Here is a 22884-nt window from a genome sequence, read left to right as displayed (position 1 = left end):
AATGTTATCTTTAATTGGGCTGGAATGTCACAGGCCCCAAATGTGATCCATCCTTAGTTCTATTCACCCTTTGTAATTTCGGAGTAAATTCCGTCTGTGGTCATGCTCCTTTATATCACACAGTCAGCATTGATTTAAACACCAGAGTCCCAGTGCTACTCCACGTTAGCTAACATGGGAGCGACCACACACCATAGCCAATCTAACACAGTCCCCGGCTCAGTCCTGGTAGTGTCTCCCCACTGGAGAGCAAACCCCACCTTCCTGGGGCTGCTCCCCTTACCCAATTCCCTGCTTCTTCTTCCCCTTCTAGGTAATGCTCAAGAAAAACCGCAGTCCCCGAACTGTGACACTCTTGTGCCAGACCTCAACTTGGGTAAGTCTCACCAGTTACAGAACTCTTCTGCACAATCCCCTAATCCCCAACTGGGGTCAAGTCATCACTGCACTTCCGAGCAGCTGCACAAGCCTCTAATGGTTTCCCATGTTGGGGAAAATAAACTCCTTTCGTTCAGTTTGAGTGAAAAGGTAGGCCTTTTACTTCTGGCTCAGCCACCGAAGCCTATCAAGGCAGCTTCCCATCATCCTGGTCACTTGCCTCTGTATAGCATGGTCACTTGGGGTAATTAAAATTTGTATACCAATTCCATTCATCATTCCTGCCTGTGCAGAGATGTTTTGACCATCAAGCTTGTTCCCACCAACCTTGGGCAACAATAAAATTAAGTAACAAATCCTTGTTCACAAAACCATGGTGGTGGGAGAAGGCAACACCCTCTTTGGGCAGAACCACGTCAAGTCCTGACTCAGGGCAAGAGCAGTAACTATCAGGTGTGAAAGATGGAAAGGCATGCACTAGGGGCAGGGAGTCATGATTGACACCCCAGACCTGTTTAACCGCCACACCTGCAATGCAGAATCCTACCCATAAGTAAGGCACCAACATTAGGAGCCCTGTGAAGTGTGTGAATACCTGCACATGCTTTACAGAATGACCTCAGAGCCCGCAAATAGGAACCCACCGAGTCAAACACCTTGTGCCCAGCTCTGGTTTTTCTGAGCTCTTTGCAACAGAAGACATGCTCTGGTATTTTTCCATAAGCAAAAAACACATGAAACCTGAGAGCTGACATTGTTCAATGGGGTTAAAAGGCAGCGGGAGTCTCACAAGGCTAAAAACCCCTGCAAGAGATAAAAGATGATGATTAAGGTTGCCAAGTTAAGTGCCCAAAAGTTCTATACGCACAGACCATCTTCCCCATGAAAAAATAACCCAGGGCCAGATCAAATTCCACCTTTCAAGCACTTACGAGCAGCCCCACTCAACTCCTATCACACCATTACTTGAGCACCTACTGGTGACTCATTAAATCAAGATGTCTTCAATACAATGACCTCATGAAGTCCCTTCCAACCCTAGTTTTCTATGACCCTGTGTTGGACTTGGCTGGACTGGTTTAATCAGAGACAATCTTGCCTGTAGCAGAGCGCTGGACTAGATGACCATGGGAAGTCCTTCCTCGCCTTACAGTCTTACAACTGAGCTCATGGAGTAACAAATGACAGGAGTAGCATGACAACATCCACCACGTGGTGGACATGCATATTGGGTGTAGGAGGGAGGACTGCACACACGTATCAGGGGAATTCACTGATATTTGCTAACATGAAGGTCCTGGAGTGCCTCAGGGATCTCAGAGTCCAGTCCAGCTGTAAAGTGGGTGGAAGCATTCTCCCCATGCCATGTGACTAGGTATACTTGTCCCCCAGATAAAGGCTTGGGGACTTGCATGGTATTTGGATTGAAGTGGAGAGTAAGTCGACTTAGACCCCTCCATGGAGCACTCATATCACTACAACCCTGGAGGCTCTTGTACTGGCTGCATGAGGGATCATTTTTGTAAGCTAAAGTTTTAAAAGCTGGAATAGAAAAATATATTGCAGCCAAACCACTGAGGACTTGCTTTTTCTTCTGGTCCCAGGCTGGCACACCTTTGACACTGAATAAAACCAAAAGAAAACATAAAGGCTGGGAGGTTGATCTGCTGGTTTTCATTGCAACAACGATAGCCACCTGGCCTATTCTCAGGACTTTTCAATCCCTCCATTCTGCTGTTACCACTCCAGCTGTTCTGGGTGAAATTCTTGGATTAGAGTCTTTGCTTAGTTCACTGGCACAGTCTTATGAGTTATTGTAGATTGTCTAGTACCTGCGGCAATGAACCTTTTCTTTAATTGGGCTGACCTCATCACTGACCCCAAATTTGATCCATCCTTAATTATATGTGCCCTTTTTAATTTCTGAATCAATTCCTTCTCTGTTACACTTGTGTATACCACACAGTCAGCAATGATTTAAACACTGGAGTCCCAGTGCTACTTCATAATCACTTGCATGGGAGTGACAATAAAACATAGCCAATCTAACTTGTCTGCACTGGAGAGGAAACCCCATCTTCCTGGGGCAGATCCTCTTGTCCGATTCTTTGCTTCTCCTTGCCCTTTTAGGTAATTCTCATGAAATGCCTCATTCACCAGACTGTGACGCTCTTGTGCCAGACATCACCTCAGGTAAGTCTCATCACTCTCAGATCTCCTCTGTGCAATCCTCTGATCCCTGACTGGGGTCGGGTCATCACTGCACCTCTGTGCAGCTGCACAAGCCCCTACCAGTTTCCCCTCCCCAGTAAAACAAACTCACATGACCCCCTGGCCTTTTCCTTCTGGCTCAGCCACTGAAGCCTATCAAGGTAGCTTCCCATCATCCTGTGCTTTTCTCAGAGCAGTTGTGGGAGTAAAAAGGCCAGTTCTGCAGCATGTAAGACAGGTAACACAGCCCCTTGGCTCAGTCCTGCTATTTTGTCCCCGCTCCAGAGGAAACCCTGTCTTCACAGGGTAGATCCCATTAGCCAATTCTCTTTTTCTCCTTCCCCCTCTAGGTAATGCTCAAGAAATGCCACATTCACAGGACAGCGATGTTCCTGTCATAGACCTCACCTCGGGTAAGTCTCACCACTTTCAGATCTCCTCTACATAATCCTCTGACCCCTGACTGGGAACAGGTCACCACTGTACCTCTATGCACCTGTACCAGCCACTACCAGTTTCCCAACTCAGGGAAAACAAACTTACGGGACCCCAGGGCCTTTTCCTTCTGGCTCAGCTACTGAATCCTATCAAGGCAGCTTCCCATCATCCTGCTCTTTTGTCAGAGCACTGGTGGGAGTAAAAAGCTTAGTTCCACAGCAGGTAAGACAGTGGTTCATCAGCTCTCTCCAATTGTGGCCCTGTCCCAATGATCAAACTGCTAATGAGGGAGATAAATATTGGGCATTTGAATGGCCTGAGAGGGCTGGCATGTATGTTTTGTGGCCCACATGTATGTGGCAGAAAGTGTGGGGCAGCTAAGTGTGAGGTTCTGCAAAATAATGGGGATGGAAAGACAATCATAGACTCAAGACTTATCCCCTTGACCATCTCAAATAACCTCTTGATACACTCTGATGATTAAGGTTGCCAAGTCAAGTGCCTAAGATTTGTATCTGCACAGACCACGTAACTTATGACACAACGACCCATGGCCAGATCAAATTCCACCTTTCAAGCACATACATGCAGCCATAATCAATTCCTATCACACCATTCCTTGAGATCCTGCTGCTGCCACATTAAATCAAGATCTCTTTGATAGAATGACACCAGAAGTCCCTTCCAACCCTACTTTCCTATGGTCCTGTGTTGGACAGATGCTTGGCTGGGATGGTTTGTTAATAAGGAAGAATCCTGCCTGGAACATGGGGCTGGACTAGATGACCATGTGAAGTCCCTCCTAACCTTTCAGTCTTACAACTCAGCTCATGGACTAACAAATGACAGCAGTAACATGACACCAGGCTGGTGGACATGTGCATTGTGGTTCGGGCAGGAATGAACACACTTATCAGTGGAGTTCACTGATCTTTGCTAGCAGGAAAGGCCTGGAGAGCTTCAGGGATCTCAGACTCCGTTCCAGCCTCCAGAAGGGAGTTGAAGCCAGGGCCATTGTCCTGGCACAGAACAAGAATGTGGGATCATATCCCAGAATGCATAGCTAGGAAGAAGGAAATATGGGTTTAAAGGTTCTCTGACTACTGGGGTCCCAAATCACAGGTCCCCAGTAGTATGGGCAGGTGCTCCACCCATTAGGCTGTTTGGCTGAAAGGTGGGTAGAAGCTTTCTCCCCATGCCATGTGACTAGTTATGCTTGTCTGCCCAGCTAAAGGCTTGGGGATTTGCTTGGAATTTGGATTTAAATGGAGAGTACGTCCACTTACACCCCTCCATGCAGCTCTCATGTCCCTAGTGTCCTGGTGCCTCTTGTACTGGCTGCATCAGCAATCTTCTTTGTAAGTTAAAGGTCTAAAAGCTGCATGAATTGCAGTGGAGGCAGGAGCAATCCAATTTATTTTAACAAAGGTGGTGGGGGTGAAACTGGGCAAGATCAAACATTTAGCAATGTGACTGTAGAATCGTGGTGGCCACACAGGAAAATGTCTTCATACAGTCTGGCCAGGACTTGCTTATTGTTTTGACTCTCACCGGGCACACCTACGATGTTGAAGAAAACTGAAAGTGTTGGTAAGTATCGGGAGGTGGATCTGTTGGTTTTCATTCCAACACAGATAGCCACAAGAGCAGTCACAGGACTGCTCAATCCCCCTACCCTGCCCTTACCACACCAGCTATTCTGAAGTGAAATACTTTAGCTAGTGTCTTCCTTTAGTACACCAACACAGTCTTATGAGTTCCCGTAAGTTGTCTTATACCTGTGGCACTGTTCATTTTCTTTAATTGCACTGACATCCTAAGAGGCCCCGATTTTGATCCATCCTTAGCTCTATGCACCCTTTTTAATTTCAGAGTAAATTCCTTCTCTGGTTATGCTCATGTATACCAGACAGTGGGCATTAAATTAAACACTGGAGTCCCAGTGCTACTCCATAATCACTTCAATGGGAGTGACAATAAAACATCGCCAATATAACTGGCTCTGTCCCAGTATTTTGTCTGCACTGGAGAGGAAACCACATCTTCCTGGGGCAGATCCCATTAGCTGATTCTTTCTTCTCCTTGCCCTTCTAGGTAAATCTCCAGAAATGCCGCATACACCGGACAGTGACACTCCTGTGCCAGACCTCACCTCGGGTAAGTCTCACCACTTTCAGATCTCTTCTGCATTATCCTCTGACCCCCAACTGGGAACAGGTCATCACTGTACCTCTGTGCACCTCTACCAGCCCCTACCAGTTTCCCCACTCAGGCAAAACAAACTCACGAGACAACCTGGCCTTGGCCTTCTGGCTCAGGCACCGAAGCCTATCAAGGCAGCTTCCCATCATCCTGCTCCTTTCTCAGAGCAGTGGTGGGAGTAAAATGGCCAGTTCTGCAGCAGGTAAGACAGCTAACAATGCCCCTTGGCTCAGTCCCAGCATTTTGTCCCGACTGGAGAGGAAATCCTGTCTTCCTGGGGCAGATCCCATTAGCCAATTCTCTGCTTCTCCTTTCCCTTCTAGGTGAAGCTCAAGAAATGCCACCTCAAACGGGTAGTGACACTCCTGTGCCAGACCTCACCTCGGGTAAGTCTCACCACTTTCATATCTCCTCTGCATAATCCTCTGACCCCCAACTGGGAACAGGTCATCACTGTACCTCTGTGCACCTCTACCAGCCACTACTGGTTTCCCCGCTATGGGAAAACAACCTCACGTGACCACTTGGCCTTTGCCTTCTGGTTCAGCCACCGAAGCCTATCAAGGCAGCTTCCCATCATCCTGCTCTTTTCTCAGAGCAGTGGTGGGAGTAAAATGGCCAGTTCTGCAGCAGGTAAGACAGCTAACACAGCCCCTTGGCTCAGTCCAAGCATTATGTCCCCACTGGAGAGGAAATCCTGTCTTCTTGGGGCAGATCCCCTTAGCCAATTCTCTGCTTCTCCTTTCTCTTCCAGGTGAAGCTCAAGAAATGCCACATGAACAGGATAGTGACACTCCTGTGCCAGACCTCACCTTGGGTAAGTCTCACCACTTTCATATATCAAAAAACATGACAGCTGAGAGCTGGCATTGTTCAGTGGAGGTAAGGGGGTAGCAGGAGTCTAAAAAGGTTGAAAACACCTGCAAAAGTTAAAAGAATATGATTAAGTTTGCCAAGTCAAGCACCCAAGATTTCTCTCTGCACAGACCATCTTATTTATGGCCGAATGACCCAGGGCCAGATCAGACTTCACCTTTCAAGCACTTAAATGCAGCCCTATTCAGCTCCCATTACATCACTACCTGAACACCTGCTGGTGCCCCATTAAATCAAGATCTCTTTGACACAATGCCCTCATGAAGTCCCTTCCAGCCCTACTTTCCTCTGGTCCTTTGTTGGACAGACACTTGCCTCGGATGGTTTAATCTAGGACAATCCTGCCTGTAGCAGTGGACTGCACTATATGACGATGTGAAGTCCCTCCTAACCTTACAGTCTTACAACCGAGCTCATAAAGTAACAAATAACAGCAGTAACATGGCAGCAGCCTGGTGGACATATGTAATAGGGCTGCGGGGAGGAATGCACACACTTGTCATGGGAGTTCACTGATATTTGCTGGATCTAAAGAACTGGAGAGCCTCAGGGAGCTCAGATTCCGTTCCAGCCTCCACAAGGGAGTTGAAGACAGGACCATTGTCCTGGCACAAAACAAGCCTTTGGGCTCGTATCCCATAATGCATTGTTAGGAAGAGGGGAATATGGGTTCAAAGTATCTTTGCCTACAGGGTCCTAAATCAGAGGTCCCCAGTCGTATGATCAAGGTGCCCCAACCACTAGGCTATATGGCTGAAAAGTGGGTAACTAGTGGGTAACTAGTGTCTTGCTTTAGTTCACCAACACAGTCTTATTAGCTACTGAAATTGTCTAGTACCTCCGCACTGCACATTTTCTTTAATTAGACTGATATCCTAAGAGGCCCCAATTTTGATCAATCATTAGTTCTATGCAGCCTTTTTAATTTCAGAGTAAATTCCTTCTCTGGTTATGCTCATTTATACCACGTGGTCGGCACTGATTTAAACGCTGGAGTCCCAGTGCTACTTCATAATCACTTGCATGGGAGTGACAATAAAACATCACCAATATAACTGGCTCAGTCCCGGTATTTTGCTGCACTGGAGACAAAACCCCATCTTCCTGGGGCAGATCCTCTTATCCGATTCTTTGCTTCTCCTTGCCCTTCTAGGTAATGGTCATGAAATGCCGCATTCACCAGATTGTGACACTCTTGTGCCAGACATCACCTCGGGTAAGTCTTATCACTCTCACATCTCCTCTGTGCAACCCTCTGATCCCTGACTGGGGTTCGGTCATCCTTGCACCTCTGTGCAGCTGTGCATGCCCCTACCAGTTTCCCACTCCAGGAAAACAAACTCACGTGACCCCTAGGCCTTTTCCTTCTGGCTCATCCACTGAAGCCTATCAAGGCAGCTTCCCATCATCCTGCGCTTTTCTCAGAGCAGTGGTGGGAGTAAAAATGCCAGTTCTGCAGCATGTACGACAGGGAACACAGCCCCCTGGCTCAGTCCTGCTATTTTGTCCCTGCTGGAGAGGAAACCCTGTCTTCCCGGGACAGATCCCATTAGCCAATTCTCTGCTTCTCCTTCCCCTTCTAGGTAAATCTCAAGAAATGCCGCATTTGCCAGACAGTGACACTCTTGTGATAGACCTCACCACACGTAAGTCTCACCACTTTCAGATCTCTTCTGCATTATCCTCTGACCCCCAACTGGGAACAGGTCATCACTGTACCTCTGTGCACCTCTACCAGCCACTACCAGTTTCCCCACTCAGGGAAAACAAGCTCACGTGACCCCTTGGCCTTTGCCTTCTGGCTCAGCCACCAAAGCCTATCAAGGCAGCTTCCCATCATCCTGCTCTTTTCTCAGAGCAGTGGTGGGAGTAAAATGGCCAGTTCTGCAGCAGGTAAGACAGCTAACAATGCCCCGTGGCTCAGTCCAAGCATTATGTCCCCACTGGAGAGGAAATCCTGTCTTCTTGGGGCAGATCCAATTAGCCAGTTCTCTGCTTCTCCTTTCTCTTCCAGGTGAAGCTCAAGAAATGCCACATGACCCGGAAAGTGACAGTCCTGTGCCAGACCTCACCTCGGGTAAGTCTCACCACTTTCATAACTCCTCTGCATAATCCTCTGACCCGAACTGGGAACAGGTCATCATTGTACCTCTGTGCACCTGTACCAGCCACTACTGGTTTCCCTACTCTGGGAAAACAAACTCATGTGGCCCTTGGGCCTTCTTCTGGCTCAGCCACCGAAGCTTATCAAGGCAGCTTCCCATCATCCTGCTCTTTTATCAAAGCAGCAGTGGGACTCAAAAAGCTAGTTCCACAGCAGGAAAGACAGCTGTTAAATCTGCCTTCTCCAATTTTAGCTCTATGCCAATGATCAAACCGCTAATGGAGGAGATGAATTTTGGGCACTTGAATGGCCTGAGAGAGCTGGCATGTATGTTTTGGGGCCCATGTGTATGTGGCAGCAGGTGTGAGACAGCTATGTGTGAGGTTCTGCAAAGCAATGGGGATGGAAAGAAAACCACAGACTCAAGACCTGTCCCCTTGCCCCCCACCATCTTAAAGAACCTCTTGATACATTCTAGGCCCCCTTGGAAAATGCCAGCTCTTACTTTTCACTATTTTTTTGACTGCACGCAAACCCTAGTGCAAGTCATCTGTTGCCAAGATCTCAGATATTTGAGCTACTACTTTCAGCAGGGCAGCATGGTTTGACCTCTGTGGATTGCTATTTACAGTCCCTGGGTTTATCTTCTGAATTGAGCTTGCACACTGACAGTGCTCACGTTGTAGGGCACCGTGAAGAACCCTTCAAAGATTCTGAAGGCACCCGGGAGGGCCTCAGCACCCTGGTTGAGAATTGGTCATCTGTTTGTTCTAGGCCTCTTTTCCCCAGTGTATAGCCTGGTTGCATTGGGTAATTAAGAATTGTATATCTATTTCATTTATCTTTCCTGCCTGTGCAAAGATGTTGTGACCATGAGGTTTATTCCCTCACCCTGGGAGGGAGACCACAGGAACTCACAGATGAGAATTGTCTGTTACTAGATTTGCCCATCACTTAGGGGTGCGCTCATTTATTAGGGGTATATTTCTACGGTCTGTCTAATTCTATCCATGTGCTGCTTGTGTAACTTGTATTTTTAAATCGAGCTGTATCTCTCTCTTCTGCAAATCCTCATTCCCCAATGGAGCTATCATGCAGGACTCAGTTTCAATTGTGCTCGGTTACTGCAGCCACCAAATCAGTTAGATACATACACACACACACAGATTAATGTGACACGCCTGACCCATCTGGGTTGATCTGTATGTACAGGCTGACACCCTCATATGCCTGGAATCAGTTCATCGGGCCAAGAATAAAACGCAGCCAAACACACGCACACAAGTGAACAGAATATCTTTGAATCAGGTTGTGTCCAGCTGACACACTCATGGGCTAGCATTCAGTTCATTAGGGCACATCTCAGACAAAGTGGGTCAATCAGCCTATACAAGCTATTCACCTTAAGTGTCTCAAACTCAGCGCGTCCCAGTCTTTTGCCCTATCCGTCCTAGTAGTGGTAGCGTCTTAATTAGCAGACTGCACAGTATTTTTGGGATTTACAAGGATCTTTGGCTTAGGTAAAAGGAGCATTACTGCAGAGCAAGTGGGGAATGGGAAGTAGAGAAAGTAAAATACTCCCGCTTTTCAAGGAACAGGAAATCCCTGTTCCTTGAGAACAGCAGCGGATGGTGTCAGAGAGAATTCTCCCTCTTGAAGCACACTGTTTGCTGGTTTACAGCTTTCTTATACCCTGAGCCCAAGCTCTTCAATGCATTCTTTTAATTGTGTGATTGCATAAGCAAGACATCACTGATAGGGAAAGTTCTGTTATATAAACAGTTTCAATTTGAATGAATTACTTTTTCAGTGAAAAGGGGTTATCTGGTTTGGAACATCTCGAGAAACTGATTAACAACCTGAAAAACAAAGTTTTAAGGAGTAACCAGACACCTAGGAGCCAGGTTGAAATTCTTATGAATATAGAAGATACACTGGAAGGGATACCACATTGTTTTGTCTCAGATGGACTAGCTATGCTTGCCCTGTGAAGTCAGCATAAATGTTTTGTATTTTACCTGTTGTAAATAAGCCTCAGCTTAGCATGACATACAGACCTTAGTGTAGTATTTTAACATAGTTAAGGGCATTATTTGGGCCGTTCATAAACTTTGTGGGGAGGATGTCCACCAGTCATCCCGGGAAAAGTATGACAGCATTTTTGGTCATGGCTCCAATGGGCTGGACAATGAAATGAACCCCTACCTCTTGTTTAAATGTCACCCATACCCTCTCTGACTCGGTCCCTTGCCTCAGCACTTGAACCGCCTGAGAGTATAAGCATGAATATTTTGGAGCCCACATGTATGTGGCATTAAGTGTGAGGCAGCTAAGTGTGAGGTTCTGCAAAGGGATGGGGATGGAAAGACAACCACAGATTCAAGACTTGTGCCCTTGACCATCTCAAAGAACCTCTTGTTACGTTGTGCGCCCCTTTGAGAAATGCCAGCTCTTATTTTTCACTCATTTTTTGACTACATAGAAATCCTATAGCCAATCTTCTGTTTCAAAGAGCTCTGAAAGCTCAGCTCAGACTGTCAGCAGTGCAGGATGATTTGAAACTGTGGGTTGGTATCTGCAATCCCTGAATTTCTCTTCTTAATCCTGCTTGCACACTTTGCAGAGCTAACATTGTTGGGTACTTTGAAGAACCCATTCAAAGGGTCTCAAGGCACCCCAGTGGGACACAGCACCCTGGTTTAGAACCAGTGGTCTGTTTACTTTGGGTCTTCTGGCTCCTAAAGGTGTTAGTTTGAGTTAATTAAGAATTGTATACCAATCCCACTCAGAATTCCTGCCTATACAGATGTGTGACTGTTAGGCTTGTTCCCTTCTCCCCAGGTGACCACAGGAACTCAGAACTGAGAATCATCCTTGTTGGCAAAAGTGGTGGTGGGAGAAGTGCAACTGGAAACACCCTCCTTGGGCAGAACCTGTTCAAATCCCAACTTGGGGCAAAGGCAGTAACCATGAGGTGTGAGAAAGGACAAGGCAGGCGCAAAGAACAAGGAATCATGGTGATTGACACCCCAGATCTGTTTAACCCCCACAGCTGCAATGCAGAAATCTACGAAGAAGTCAAGCACTGCCTCGCACTCTCCCAGCCGGGACCCCACGCACTCGTGCTGGTGACCCAGCTGGGCCGTTACACTGAGGAGGACAAGGCAGCTGTGAAGAGGGTCCAGGATGTGTTTGGGAAGGAAGTCCTGAAGCACACCATCATCTTATTCACCCGGAAAGAAGACTTGGGAAATGGGTCCCTGAAGGAATATGTGACACAGTTACGCAACAAAGATCTTCAGGCCCTGATCCGGAAGTGTGGGGAGCGATTCTGTGCCTTCAACAACAGAGCAACAGGGGAAGAACAGAATGAGCAGGCTAATGAGCTGATGGACATGATCCAGAGGATGGTCCAGCAGAATGGAGGTGGCTATTATTCCAACAAGATGCATCTGGAACCAAGCATAACTGAAGAGAGATTGAGAGACCACATGAAAGGATGCAATATAGCCAGGGTACAGGCTGAGAAATGCATCTCTAAAAAATATCTGGGGGTTCTTTTTGCTATTTGTGTTGCATTTCTTATTGTTCTCCTTCTTGTTTTCCTTCTTTAGACATTAATTGTGTGTCATCTCAGTTCTCCAGCCAGCATCACCCCAATGTTACTATTGTTAATCATTTTTATTGTGCTGATGCTTAAGAGCCAATCAAACAGATGCGTGGTTTGCCTCATCAGTGTAGCACCTTTGTACTAAACACAGTTCAGGTGATTAGTACTTTCTCTTTACTAAAATTTACAGCAGAACAGTTTAACTTTGCTGGGTCTGCTTCCAACTGAAGCTCACCTGGGTTTACAAAGCTTATCCCCTCTGCAGAAGAGGCTACAGCGGGGAAGAGCACAACATAATATCAGGTCTCACCAAGTCTAAAGGCTGTCAGAGTGATGAACAACAAAAATGGCTGCTCTTTGCCACACAGGACAGTGCCTGAGGTAGGTTTGTTCTACAGCAAAGCAAATTCAGTTAAAGTCTCAGGAAGTATTTCCTGCCTGTAAGAGCATCAGGACAGTGGGACAACCTACCTAAGAAGCTGTGGGATGTCCTTTGTTGGAGAATTTCCAATAGAGGTTGGACATGTGTTTGTGCAGTGGATCCAGGTGCATGGACCAGATGAACCCTGAGGCCCGTTTCACCTCTAGGATTTTGTGGTCTCCACTTGTGTAAGTGGATAATGCAGATTTGGACCAATGTACTTGTTCCCAATGAAGTTTTGCAGCTGTGTGTTTTAACTGGCTTCTGAGCAGTACCTTAGATTTACTACCAGGTATCAGAGAACAGAATTTGTACAGAGACTTGGATGGATCTTGGAAGTCCCTTGGAGACTTGTACAGGGACCTGTGTGATATCTTCAATCATCACAGCAGTTCAAATTCTGCAGCACCAAGCATGGCATCTTTGTAATGAAACATAAGGTCCCGACACTCTCAAGCTCACAGTCTGACATGGTATAACAAGGTGTAAATTATTTTGATATTTTGCAAGATATCAGCAATGTTTCCGTAAAGTTCATTTGTGGTAATGTACAGTTAGAGAAGTTCATACATACAGAACCAAGAGGAGAAATAGGAAAAGCAAAAGAGAAAGAGAGTGACACGAGGCCCCCTTGTAGACCTTTGTGTTTAGCACTGGTGACTGTGAGCATTTCCAGATGACCTTGGTAAGTGGTTCTAGGCCTGTATGTCATTCCAAGCTTGTCCATCGTTGATGGTACTTGTCTCAATTGCAGTCTTCCTCCTGCAGGCAAGCAGTCTTGGTAAAGGGAGTTTTGCTGCCTGGACAGAGCTCTGGCCTCATCAGCTTCTCAGAACAGAGGAAAATATGTCCTTGAGCCTACAGTGCTGAGGTGGAGGGAGTCAAGGTGTATTTGCATCCCCTCCATCCACCCCTTTGATTTCTGCTCCATCTAAACAAAAAACAGTACCTGCCCATGGCAGCAGCATTTTTATTCAGGCAACAGTTGACAGAGTATATTGATGTCATGGCTCATTATAATATATCTGATTCCTTCTAAACTCTTCATCCCACAGGTGTTAATAATCCTCTCTCCTTTTTAACTGTTTTGATTTGCACTAGTCAAACTATCTTTTCTTCTGCTGTTCTGCTGTCTGTTAGTGGATCCCAGTCATTTAGTCTCCATTGCACAGCCCTGCAGGCTGTTTTTAACTCTAGCTAAAATTATCAGCTCAGATGAAGAAATAATTTTCAGTGAAGTACTGGATGTGTTGTCAAGATGGTCAAGAAAGCTAGATATTATTTTATGAATCTGAAAAAGAAATGACTATTTAACTCTAAGGACGATCAGATAAATGAAACATATTTTAATTCATTTTTTGGCCTAGTTTGTTCTGTCTCGTATACATGAAAGCACATTCCAATAAAGTTCTTCCAGTATCAGGACAATAACAGTGTCTTTGTCTCTGTGATGTGTCTGTGGCAAACTAAAGGGATGTTTTTCACGTTTAAGTTGTTATGCTTGGTAGTTGTATGATGGTTGTTCATGAAATATTTAAGAATATCTCCTGTAACAGTTGTTCGTGAAATATTTAAGGATGGTTTGGATTGGGATGATACTCCCTAAAGCGTGGGTTTGGAATAAAAGTGACCTCCTGGCATCACTTCCAGGTATATTTTTTATGATTCTATGAACTGAAACTAGGAAGGATTGGAAAAAAATTGGATTTGAGTTCAGAAAGTTCTTAATATAGTGGAAAGTAAGCATGGGCGAAGCTTTGGTCGCCAATTCAATTTGGAGAAGATTCAGCCTGATTCAGCAGCCAAATCATTGAATCCAAATTGAATTGGGAGACCCATTAAAAGCCCTGGATTCATTCAAAGCATCCAAATAAATTAGGAAAAGATTGGGAGAAGATTCAGCAATTTGGCAATTCAGAAAGGCGGTCTTGTGGGGAAACAGAACCTAAGAAGAGGGAGGTGGGGAGGAGGAGGGGAAATACTGTTCTTTTACGGACATCTGTAGCTGGCCAGTGACTGTGATTTTTCCCTAAGTTATCTTCCAATCACAGTGCTCTGTGGGAGGGAAGTAGAAACAGCATATAAGGCTCTGTAAAGCCTTCCTCTCCCTTTTGTGAGCTGTCTGTCTGGAAGCAACAGCGTGTGAAAGATACTGGCTGAAGTGGCTAGCTTCCTAGTCACTCTCTTCCTACTCTCTCTTCTTGGAAATTTCATAGATTTCATAGACATTTGGGCTGGAAGGGATCCCAGAGAATCATTGAGTCCAGCCCCCTGCCCCAGGGGCAGGAAGTCAGCAGAGATCATAGGATCCCAGCAAGATAAGCATCCAAATGTGCCTTGAAGGCATTCAAAGTGGGTGCTTGAACCACCTCCGGAGGCAGTCTATTCCAAACCTTGGGAGCTCAGACAGTGAAGAAGTTCTTTCTTATGTCCAGCCTGAATCAGTCAAAGTGGAGTTTGTGACCATTCGATCTTGTCGTCCCTTGGGGTGCTCTGGTGAACAGATGTTTCCCCAGATCTTGATGAGTACCCCTGATAAACTAATAGGTGGCCACCAGATCACCCCTGAGCCTGCGCTTTTCCAGGTTGAAGAGCCCCATGGCTCTCAGCCTGTCATCATAAGGTCTGTTTTCCTGACCTCCGATCATGTGCTTGGCTCTTCTCTGACTCTCTCAGACTTCTCCACAGAAGAAGGAGAATTGTGGAATTTGAATTGTGGAGCCCAAAACTGGACGCAGTACGCCAGCTGTGGCCTCACCAAGGATGAGTACAGTGGGAGAATGATGTCCCTGGATTTGCTTGAGAAGCATCTATGGATGCATGCCATTGTTTTGCTCACTTTACTAACCGCAGCATCGCACTGCAGGCTCATGTTCATCTTGTGGTCAATCGTGACCCCCAAGTCCCTTTCATCTGTAGTGCTAACCAGCATAGCACTTCTAAGCCTATAAGGATGCTGCAGGTTTTTCCTCCCAAGGTGGAGAACCTTGCATTTTTTGGTGTTGAACACAATCAGGTTCTTTTCTGCCCATTTCATGAGTCTGTTCAGATCTGCCTGGATAACCCTCCTATCCTCAGGTGGGGATGCTTAACCCCAGAGTTTGGTGTCATCGGCAAACTTGGCCAGCCCACTTCTGACACCAGTATCCATATCATTGATGAAAATGTTAAATAGCATAGGCCCTAGGACAGAGCCTTGTGGGACACCACTGGTCACAGCGCACCAATACAATTGACTCCCATTGACCACCACCCTCTGGGTCTTGCCGTGGAGCCAATTCCCCAGCCCGCGGATCATGGTGGGGGAAGGTGACTTAGTTTCCCCTGATGTTTTGCCTCTGTCTGCTGAGCAGGGGGATAAGGCAGGATCCCCACCCTCAACCCAGAAGCAGTGGTGATACCATCCTTAGCCAGATGTTCCCCATAGAAAAGGAGCTTGAGAATCAAATGGAGAAGTTCCAGGGGATTGATGTTCCTGGCTGGGCCTAAATGGGAAGCCTTCTGCCTGGGAATAATTTTTTCATCAAGTTGTGGCAAGAGAAAGAGTGGTGGGAGGTTGGCCCACAAACAAGTGGGCAGGCTGAGATCTAATCAGCACTGGGAAGGCCCCCTGTTACAGGGTACTATCCCTGCTGCATTCATTCTACTCTGCCTTAACACACACAAGGCAGGAAAGGTTCTTTGGGGCAAGCTTTTGGGTTTAAAAATGCTTCATCAGGCTGAGGAAGCATTTGCAGTTGGTGTGTGTGCTCTTCCTGGATGGAATGAATAGTAAAGAAGCCAGAGGCTGGGATGCTGGTAAGAAAGCCAGTAACTGAAAATGTAAATTGAGGTGCCAGGGGGTGAGAGACAGGCTGGGGGGGGGGGAGGTGTAGTAGGTAAAAGTGGAGAGGAACCTGGGGATTCGGATGTCAGGCAGGTTATAGTGTGTCATAAATCCAATGTCTATATTGAGTCCATGATTTTTTATATCCAGTAGATTTATGAAGTGAAGTTTCTAGTTGTTGAAGGAAGGAGCTGTGGGATTTGCAGCCCCGGGTTGGTCTCCTTCTCCTTCCTCCACCCCTGCTGTTCTGTCTCAGTATCAGGTCATTGGGCCTTGAATTGGTGTGCACCTTAGTGGACCAAATGGCACCACACCAAATGGTCAGCAGCTTGCTCCTCCCTGGTGTTGGTGTTGATGCCTCTGTGCTTGAGGGCAAACATGAGTGTGTCTTTGTACCATTTACTTTGGCTGCCCTTTGAGCATTGGCCAACAGACAGCTGGGAGAAGAGAATCTGGTGAGGGAGGCAGTTCTCGGACATCCGGATACAGTGGCGTGTCCATCAGAGTTGATTTCTCAAGAGCAAGACTTTGATGCTGGTGGACACAGCTTCATGGAGGATGCTTGCACTGGTCTAGCAGTCCTCCCATTTGACCCCCAGGATTTAACACAAGCAGCACTGGTGAAAGCTCTTGGGGGTATTAATGTGGGATCACTGGATGGTCCAGGTTTCACTGTAGATGAGGGTGGTCAGCACAACAGGCTTGTAAACCAGGACCTTTGTCTATTTTTGAAGGTCTCTATTTTCAAAGACACTTTGTTGCATTTTGAAAAAAGTGGCACTGGCACAGCTGACCCAGTGCTAGACTTCTTCTTCAATGGTAACCTGTTGAGAGAGGTGGCTGCTGAGATACAGAAAGTATCCCCATACTCCAGAGCTTCCCTGTCTATGTAGATAGCACAAGGGATGTTCAGCTGGCCTGGTGAAGGTTGATAGATCACCTTCATCTTGGTGATGTTCAAGGACAGGCCAAGTCTCTTATATTAAATGTGGAAGAGATCTAAGGTTGCTTGCACATCCTCCACCTTTGGGATAAAGAGGACATCCCTGGGGATCTCAAGAATGTGACCATCATGACCATCTAAATGAAGGGGGACAAATCTGACTGTGACAACTACAGGGGAATTTTCCTTCTGTCCATTGTGGGTAAGATCCTGACCCACATCCTCCTGAACCTCCTTTGTCCCATCACTGAGGAGATCCTTCAAAAAACCCAGTGTGGCATCTGACCATCCTGAGGCACTGTGGACCTGGTTTTTGTTGCCAGGCAGATCCAAGAAAAATGTCGGGAGTAAAATCAAGAACTGCTCCTTGCCTTCATTGACCAGTTTTTCAGTCTAAGTTGTCAGAACCACAGTCCTGTTAAGAGCCACAAAGGAAGCTCTTCCAGGAGGAACAGGCTGTGCCTGTGGCACACCCAGATACTACTGAAACCAAATCAGCTTACCCAAGTTCAAAGGGTCGCTGTGTAGGGGAGGCATGGAGCCCCACAGAAGAAGTGGCATCAGCCAAGGCATCGATGGTCATAGAGCAAAACTGAACAGCATTTTTCAGTGAAACCTCAGATTACCATAGGCCATGGACACCAGGTGCAGGTGGAACCCATTACCAATGGGGTGGACGATGCCAAGCCACCATCCTCACCAGTCCAGGACACATATTAAGTTCTGCACTGCAGAAGAGCCTTCCCAGTCCCCACCCTGGGACCTGCCACGGCTCCCTGATCACAGCCTGCCCACATTCCCCTAATCTCAGGTTCCCCACCTACAGCACACAGTTCAGAACTTTATTCAGCAGCCTGCATCCCTGCAACTGGGAAGGCATGGGCCTCTCATATGCTGAGGAAGGTGTTGATGCCAGCTGGGATGTCCTTCTCCACAGCAGTGAGCAAAGAGATATAGCACTGCTGCAGGCAGCAGTACAGGCAGGTTGGAGGTTGGAGAGAAGCCCTGGCTTACTCCCCACACTGTCATAGCTCAGGATCCAAAAGCAGGAGTGCAGGTGTCCCCACAGTACCAGAAGGAAAAGCAGATTCAGGCCATAGTGGCTCAGGCATCCCTCCACCTGCACAAACAGCTCATTGTACACCTCCCAGGGCACATGCAGCAGTGACATGTTCAGGGTGAAGTGATGGAGTGAGGGGATTGACCCCAGGATACCTAACCAGAGAAGCCCCATGTGGAGAGGGGAGGGGTGTAACCAGCCACTTGCCCCAGATGTCCAGGGGCCCCGCACACTCCAAGCCTGGGTGCTGTGGGCTGGGTGACAGGGCCAGGGACTATTCCTGGCCCTTACCCATGGCCTTGCTGGGCTCCGTGGTCCCACCCATTGCCCCACAGCAGACCCTAACCTGGCCCTGGGAGCACAGAGGGGTGGGGTCCAGATCCAAAGCAGCAGGTGCTGCCAGGAGCTTGGCCTGGCTGACCCTGGGAAGAGGCTAGGGAGGAAATCTGCCTGCAGACAGCACCCAGTATATCACCGGCCTGCAGGAGCAAAGCATGGAAGCAGGGCTCAGACAGCAGCCACCTGGGCCCAGGCCTGAACCTCCAGCTTACCATGGTCGATGGGCACCTGTGCAAGGCCAACCTGGGATCTGAGGCCAGGCAGCACATGGTCCCTTGTGCAGAGCATCTTACCTGTGAAATGTTGCAAGCTCTCACAAAAGGCTTCTGTCTCTTGCCTCTGCAGAGCCAACATCTGGATGTAAGGGGAGATCCCACCAGTCCCAGTGGGTATGTGGGCTCTGGGTCACTGTCATCCACCACTGGAGCCATGTGGATGTGCCAGCTACACCAGTGATGCACCCTAGACCAAACCCTCCTGATCCAGTGACTGGTATTAGTGGGTGGTGACAGAGGAGCAGCAGGCATGGGAGCAGAAATGCAGAGGGGGTTGTCCTCCAGGTGGAGGCATGGGACTGGGCACAGTAGGACCACTGGGCCTGAATGAAGGTCCTGGAATGGGAGCACCTAACACTGCTCTGGCAGCAGGGCGGTGCTGACCACCAGACCCTGGATACCCTCCTGGGCTTCGTGACCATGTCCATGCCTCCCGCTGACCAGCCCCTTCCCATAGCCTTGCAGGGTCCCATAGTCCCACCCATTGCTCTGCAGGAGACCTCAACTTGGCTCTGGGAGGAGCTCCTCAAGCACCTCTCTGGCCCGGGCCCTGCCCTGGACAGCTGACACCCACCTGGGCCAGGTAGTGCTGCTCTCCCCAACACCACAAGGCTGAAGACCTGGCCATGCATAAGGCTGCCACCCAATGGGGTCACCACAGTCTCTGGATCCATGAGGGAATATCCTGAGGCTGGAATGCTGGGCAGTTGCCCCATAGTTCTACCTGCTAGCCCTGCTCCCATGGGCCTGTATTCTGGGCTCAAAGACAAAAAAAAATTATAGTTTTCCATTTGTATATAGTTTTCCATTTGTAAGTACTTTTTTATTGTTGGTGGGTGGGGTGGTGGTGGAGGGGCTCTGTTTGTTGAGGGGAGAAGGGAGGAGAGGGTTCTGTTTGTTGAAGACAGAGAGGGGAGAGATAATGGTGGAGGTTGTGAGTATAATAAAGGGGGAGTTTCTTTGTTTCATCCATGTGCACAACTGAGAGTGTTGCTGGGCATGGTCAGGGGCAGGGGATGTGTGGGTGGTGGGGCAGGTGGGCTGGAGAGGGGAGTTAGGGAGGTGGGAATCAGCTACAGCCTCCTATAGTTGGTGTCTTAGCCCCCATTGGTGGGTGCACAGCTGTCCTGGGGCCTGAGTCTGGTGGAGGAATTGCTTGGGTCAGCAGAGCCAGCACCATGGCCATCAGGAATGTGGGGTGCTGGTTTCACTGCCAGGGACAGGACTGGAGCAGTGAGGCACTGGGCACCACTGGCAGGGGTAGGGGTAGGGGTAGGGGTAGGGCATGGCTGGAGGAGCCCTGGCATGGGGAGGCAGGGTGTGAAAGAACAGAGCTGCTGTGTGCTGCCCCTACACTGGGCACAGAGCTCCCGGGCAGGGAAAGGGTTGGCCAGGAATCAGAGTTTCAAAGATGGCTGCCAAGTGAGCAATCTGACTCTGGCTTCAGCATGGCTGCCAAATGGTAGCAGCCATGTCTCCAGAGGCTTGAGCTACCCACCATGGCCACAGGAGTACATGGCAGGGCTGAGGGACTTGACTCTAACCTTAGTGCCGACTCCCTGGGCATATACACCCCTGCCAAAAATTGTATATTTAGTCATGATTAAATGCACTTATAGATACACCTTGTGACTACAACCCAGTAAGCATTGTGCAAATCAAACAGGGAAAACAAAATCTTTGGAAAGGTGGTTTTTATTTTGGCAGCACCAATTTGTACAACCTTGTGTACATGAAATCAGGGAGATGCCAGAAAACGAATACTCCAAAACCCATTGCAAAATGGCCAAGAAGCAAAAACCCTCCTCTTCAGCACTGCATCACCTACAGGCTGCAGCACCGTGTTTCCCAAAGGGGCTTCTCCTTTTCATACATAGCTTCAGTGTAACATGGAGTTGTGCCATTTGCTTCAGAACATCATCAGGCATGTTAATCATCTCAGATTCAAAGTCTGCCCCATTGTCTTCTATTCTTCAGCAAAATGTCAGACACATTTGTGGTCTTGTATAAATATACACATACAAGAACTGCTGGGAGATTTTTGAATGTGCTCCTGACAATCTAAGATCATTTTTTGGTTATTGAATCTCCTACCCACAGCTGGGTTGTACTTTTACATTCTAACCACAGCTGTGTGGAGCCAGAGCTGAGGTTCCTTCTTGTTGACAAAACTGGAGCTGGAGAAAGCACCACAGGGAACACCCTGCTGGACTGCAGAGAGTTTGAGTCCAAGTTGTGGGCACAGACCAGGAAGTGACCAGGAGATGCAGGAATGGGAAGCACAGCCTGGAATGGGAAGCACCTCCTCATCACTGACACTGGCCAACTTTGATCCAATTGGCTGCAATACAGAGACTTCTTCAGAGACTGCTGGCAGCCTCCTGCTCCCTACCCTGGATCCCCATGCCCTGGTGATGGTGACTGTTGGGACCCAGAGTCCTTCAGGCCTGGGTTTTGACCTCTGTGCTTAGTTTAAGCTGTGTGCTTAGCTTCAATTGTGATCAAGACTTGCACCCAGTGAAAAAGATACAGTAAAATAGTGCCCCTGACAAAAATGAATCAGGAAGTTGGGTAACTAAATTGAATAAATATAGCCTGGGAAAAAAGAGGAACATTCAGAGCAAAACCTACCCCCACCCAAGAATAAAAATATTATCTTTGAATAGAAAATTCTACTTAAGGTGACCATATTTGGTAAACAGAAGCAATATTTTCAATATGCATTAGAATGAAGACTTAAGCCTAACAAGTGGGAGGGATTTTCCCTCTGTTCTCTTCAGTATCAATTAACAGCCTTTTAGAGAAGCTGGTCACCATGGTCACCCTGCTTTACCTGTTTCAGGTTGGCACAGGCTATTTCTTATGTCTTATCTCAGGGTTAATGGCAGTTTTTAGAGGTGTACCAATACATATCTTATTAACATTAATAAAAGGAAAATCAACCTTATCAGCAATTGGCTTTTTTTGACTGATGTGGCCAATAATGTCACCTATAAATGCTCCATGCATGAGTGCAGCTACAGCATGCATGAGGCCAGTAGTGCAGAAAGGGAAAGCTTAGAGAGCAGCATCTGGCTGGTAAGTTGAGGAGGGGGGGAGCTTGGGGAGGGAAAGGGGTGGTACAGATTGAGGCCTCCACGGTGAAGGAGAGAGTGGGGCTGGGGCTGGGGCAGGAGATGCACAGATGGGGCAAGGCTGGGTGCAGAATGGAACTGCGGCTTGTCTGGGAGGCCCAGGGTGGCCACGCATCCCCAGGGAAGAATTGGGAGGCACATGCCTGACAGATCTATGTACAGGGCAAGGATGAGCTGTTGCTGCACACTTGGGGCGAGCACTGGACTCTTCCCAGCGGGAGGGGGCTGGGCAGGGTTGTTCTTAGGATTGGGTGGGAGGCTGTGATGCTGGGAGTGGGGCCTACATGAAAAGCTACAGCCACCCCCAAAATCACCTTAGCCCTCCTGTAGCTCCCCCTCCCAGTGCTGCTGATGCCTGCCCCACCCTGAGCACAACCCCAGCCCAAATTTCCTGCTGGTAGGAGCCCAGCTCCAAGCATGCAGTGGCAACCTGCTCTTGCCCCATGAACAGATCTGGGGGACACATGTCCCCCATGCCTTCCCTGGAACTGTGCACAGCAGTGAGAGCCACCCTGCCTAAGAGCTGTAGCTGCATCCCACATCCTGCCACACCCCAGCTAAGCAGCTCCTGCCCTAGCCCCTGCCCCTTCCCCTCCCTCACTGCAGGGGCATTGATTTGCCCCCTTCAGCCCCTCCCTGCCTCATGCCCCTTACCCCCACAGACTTACCAGCCTGACAATGCTCTCCCAGCTACTGGGCTACATATCAGCAATCAGATTGGTATCAGCTGATATGGCTCATTAATAATCAGCCATTGGTATCAGCCCAAAAAATCTTTATCAGTGCACCCCTAGTAGTTTTTTTAAAAGTTTAGATTTTGAATTGTATAGGATAGTTTGGACAGGGATCCTCCTGCCTCAGGCACAGGGTTGGACTAGATGAACTCCCACCATTCATGCAGGTTCCTATCCTGTGTACAGGACCGCCACCTGATGCAGGAGGTACATGGTCCCACTAGGAGGAATGCCTTACTGGACCTGGTATTGGCAACAGGGGATGACATGGTAGGGGACCTACAGGTCAGTGGTTACCTGGGGGACAGTGACCACCAAATAATAGAATTCATC

At 48.0% G+C, this 22884-nt stretch overlaps 1 protein-coding gene across 4 annotated transcripts in view; it reads left to right on the top strand.

Moving 5' to 3' along the window:
• LOC102567266 (uncharacterized) overlaps positions 1 to 13671 on the top strand; it is a 55133-nt gene extending 41462 nt beyond the window's left edge. For all 4 annotated transcript variants that reach the window (XM_019494492.2, XM_019494491.2, XM_019494488.2 and 1 more), the window contains 10 exons: positions 314 to 376; positions 2509 to 2571; positions 2940 to 3002; positions 5122 to 5184; positions 5553 to 5615; positions 5984 to 6046; positions 7259 to 7321; positions 7689 to 7751; positions 8120 to 8182; positions 11051 to 13671. In XM_019494492.2, coding sequence (XP_019350037.1) covers positions 314 to 376; positions 2509 to 2571; positions 2940 to 3002; positions 5122 to 5184; positions 5553 to 5615; positions 5984 to 6046; positions 7259 to 7321; positions 7689 to 7751; positions 8120 to 8182; positions 11051 to 11823 — 1340 coding nt within the window. In that variant the 3' untranslated portion in view covers positions 11824 to 13671. The remainder of the gene's footprint in view (positions 1 to 313; positions 377 to 2508; positions 2572 to 2939; positions 3003 to 5121; positions 5185 to 5552; positions 5616 to 5983; positions 6047 to 7258; positions 7322 to 7688; positions 7752 to 8119; positions 8183 to 11050) is intronic.
• Positions 13672 to 22884: the final 9213 nt, after the last annotated feature.

The sequence above is a fragment of the Alligator mississippiensis genome, chromosome 5 (genome assembly GCF_030867095.1).
Source record: "Alligator mississippiensis isolate rAllMis1 chromosome 5, rAllMis1, whole genome shotgun sequence".
Lineage (NCBI taxonomy): Eukaryota > Metazoa > Chordata > Crocodylia > Alligatoridae > Alligator > Alligator mississippiensis.
The sequence above is the reverse complement of the archived record's forward strand: the minus strand, read 5'-3'. Positions and strand labels throughout refer to the sequence as shown.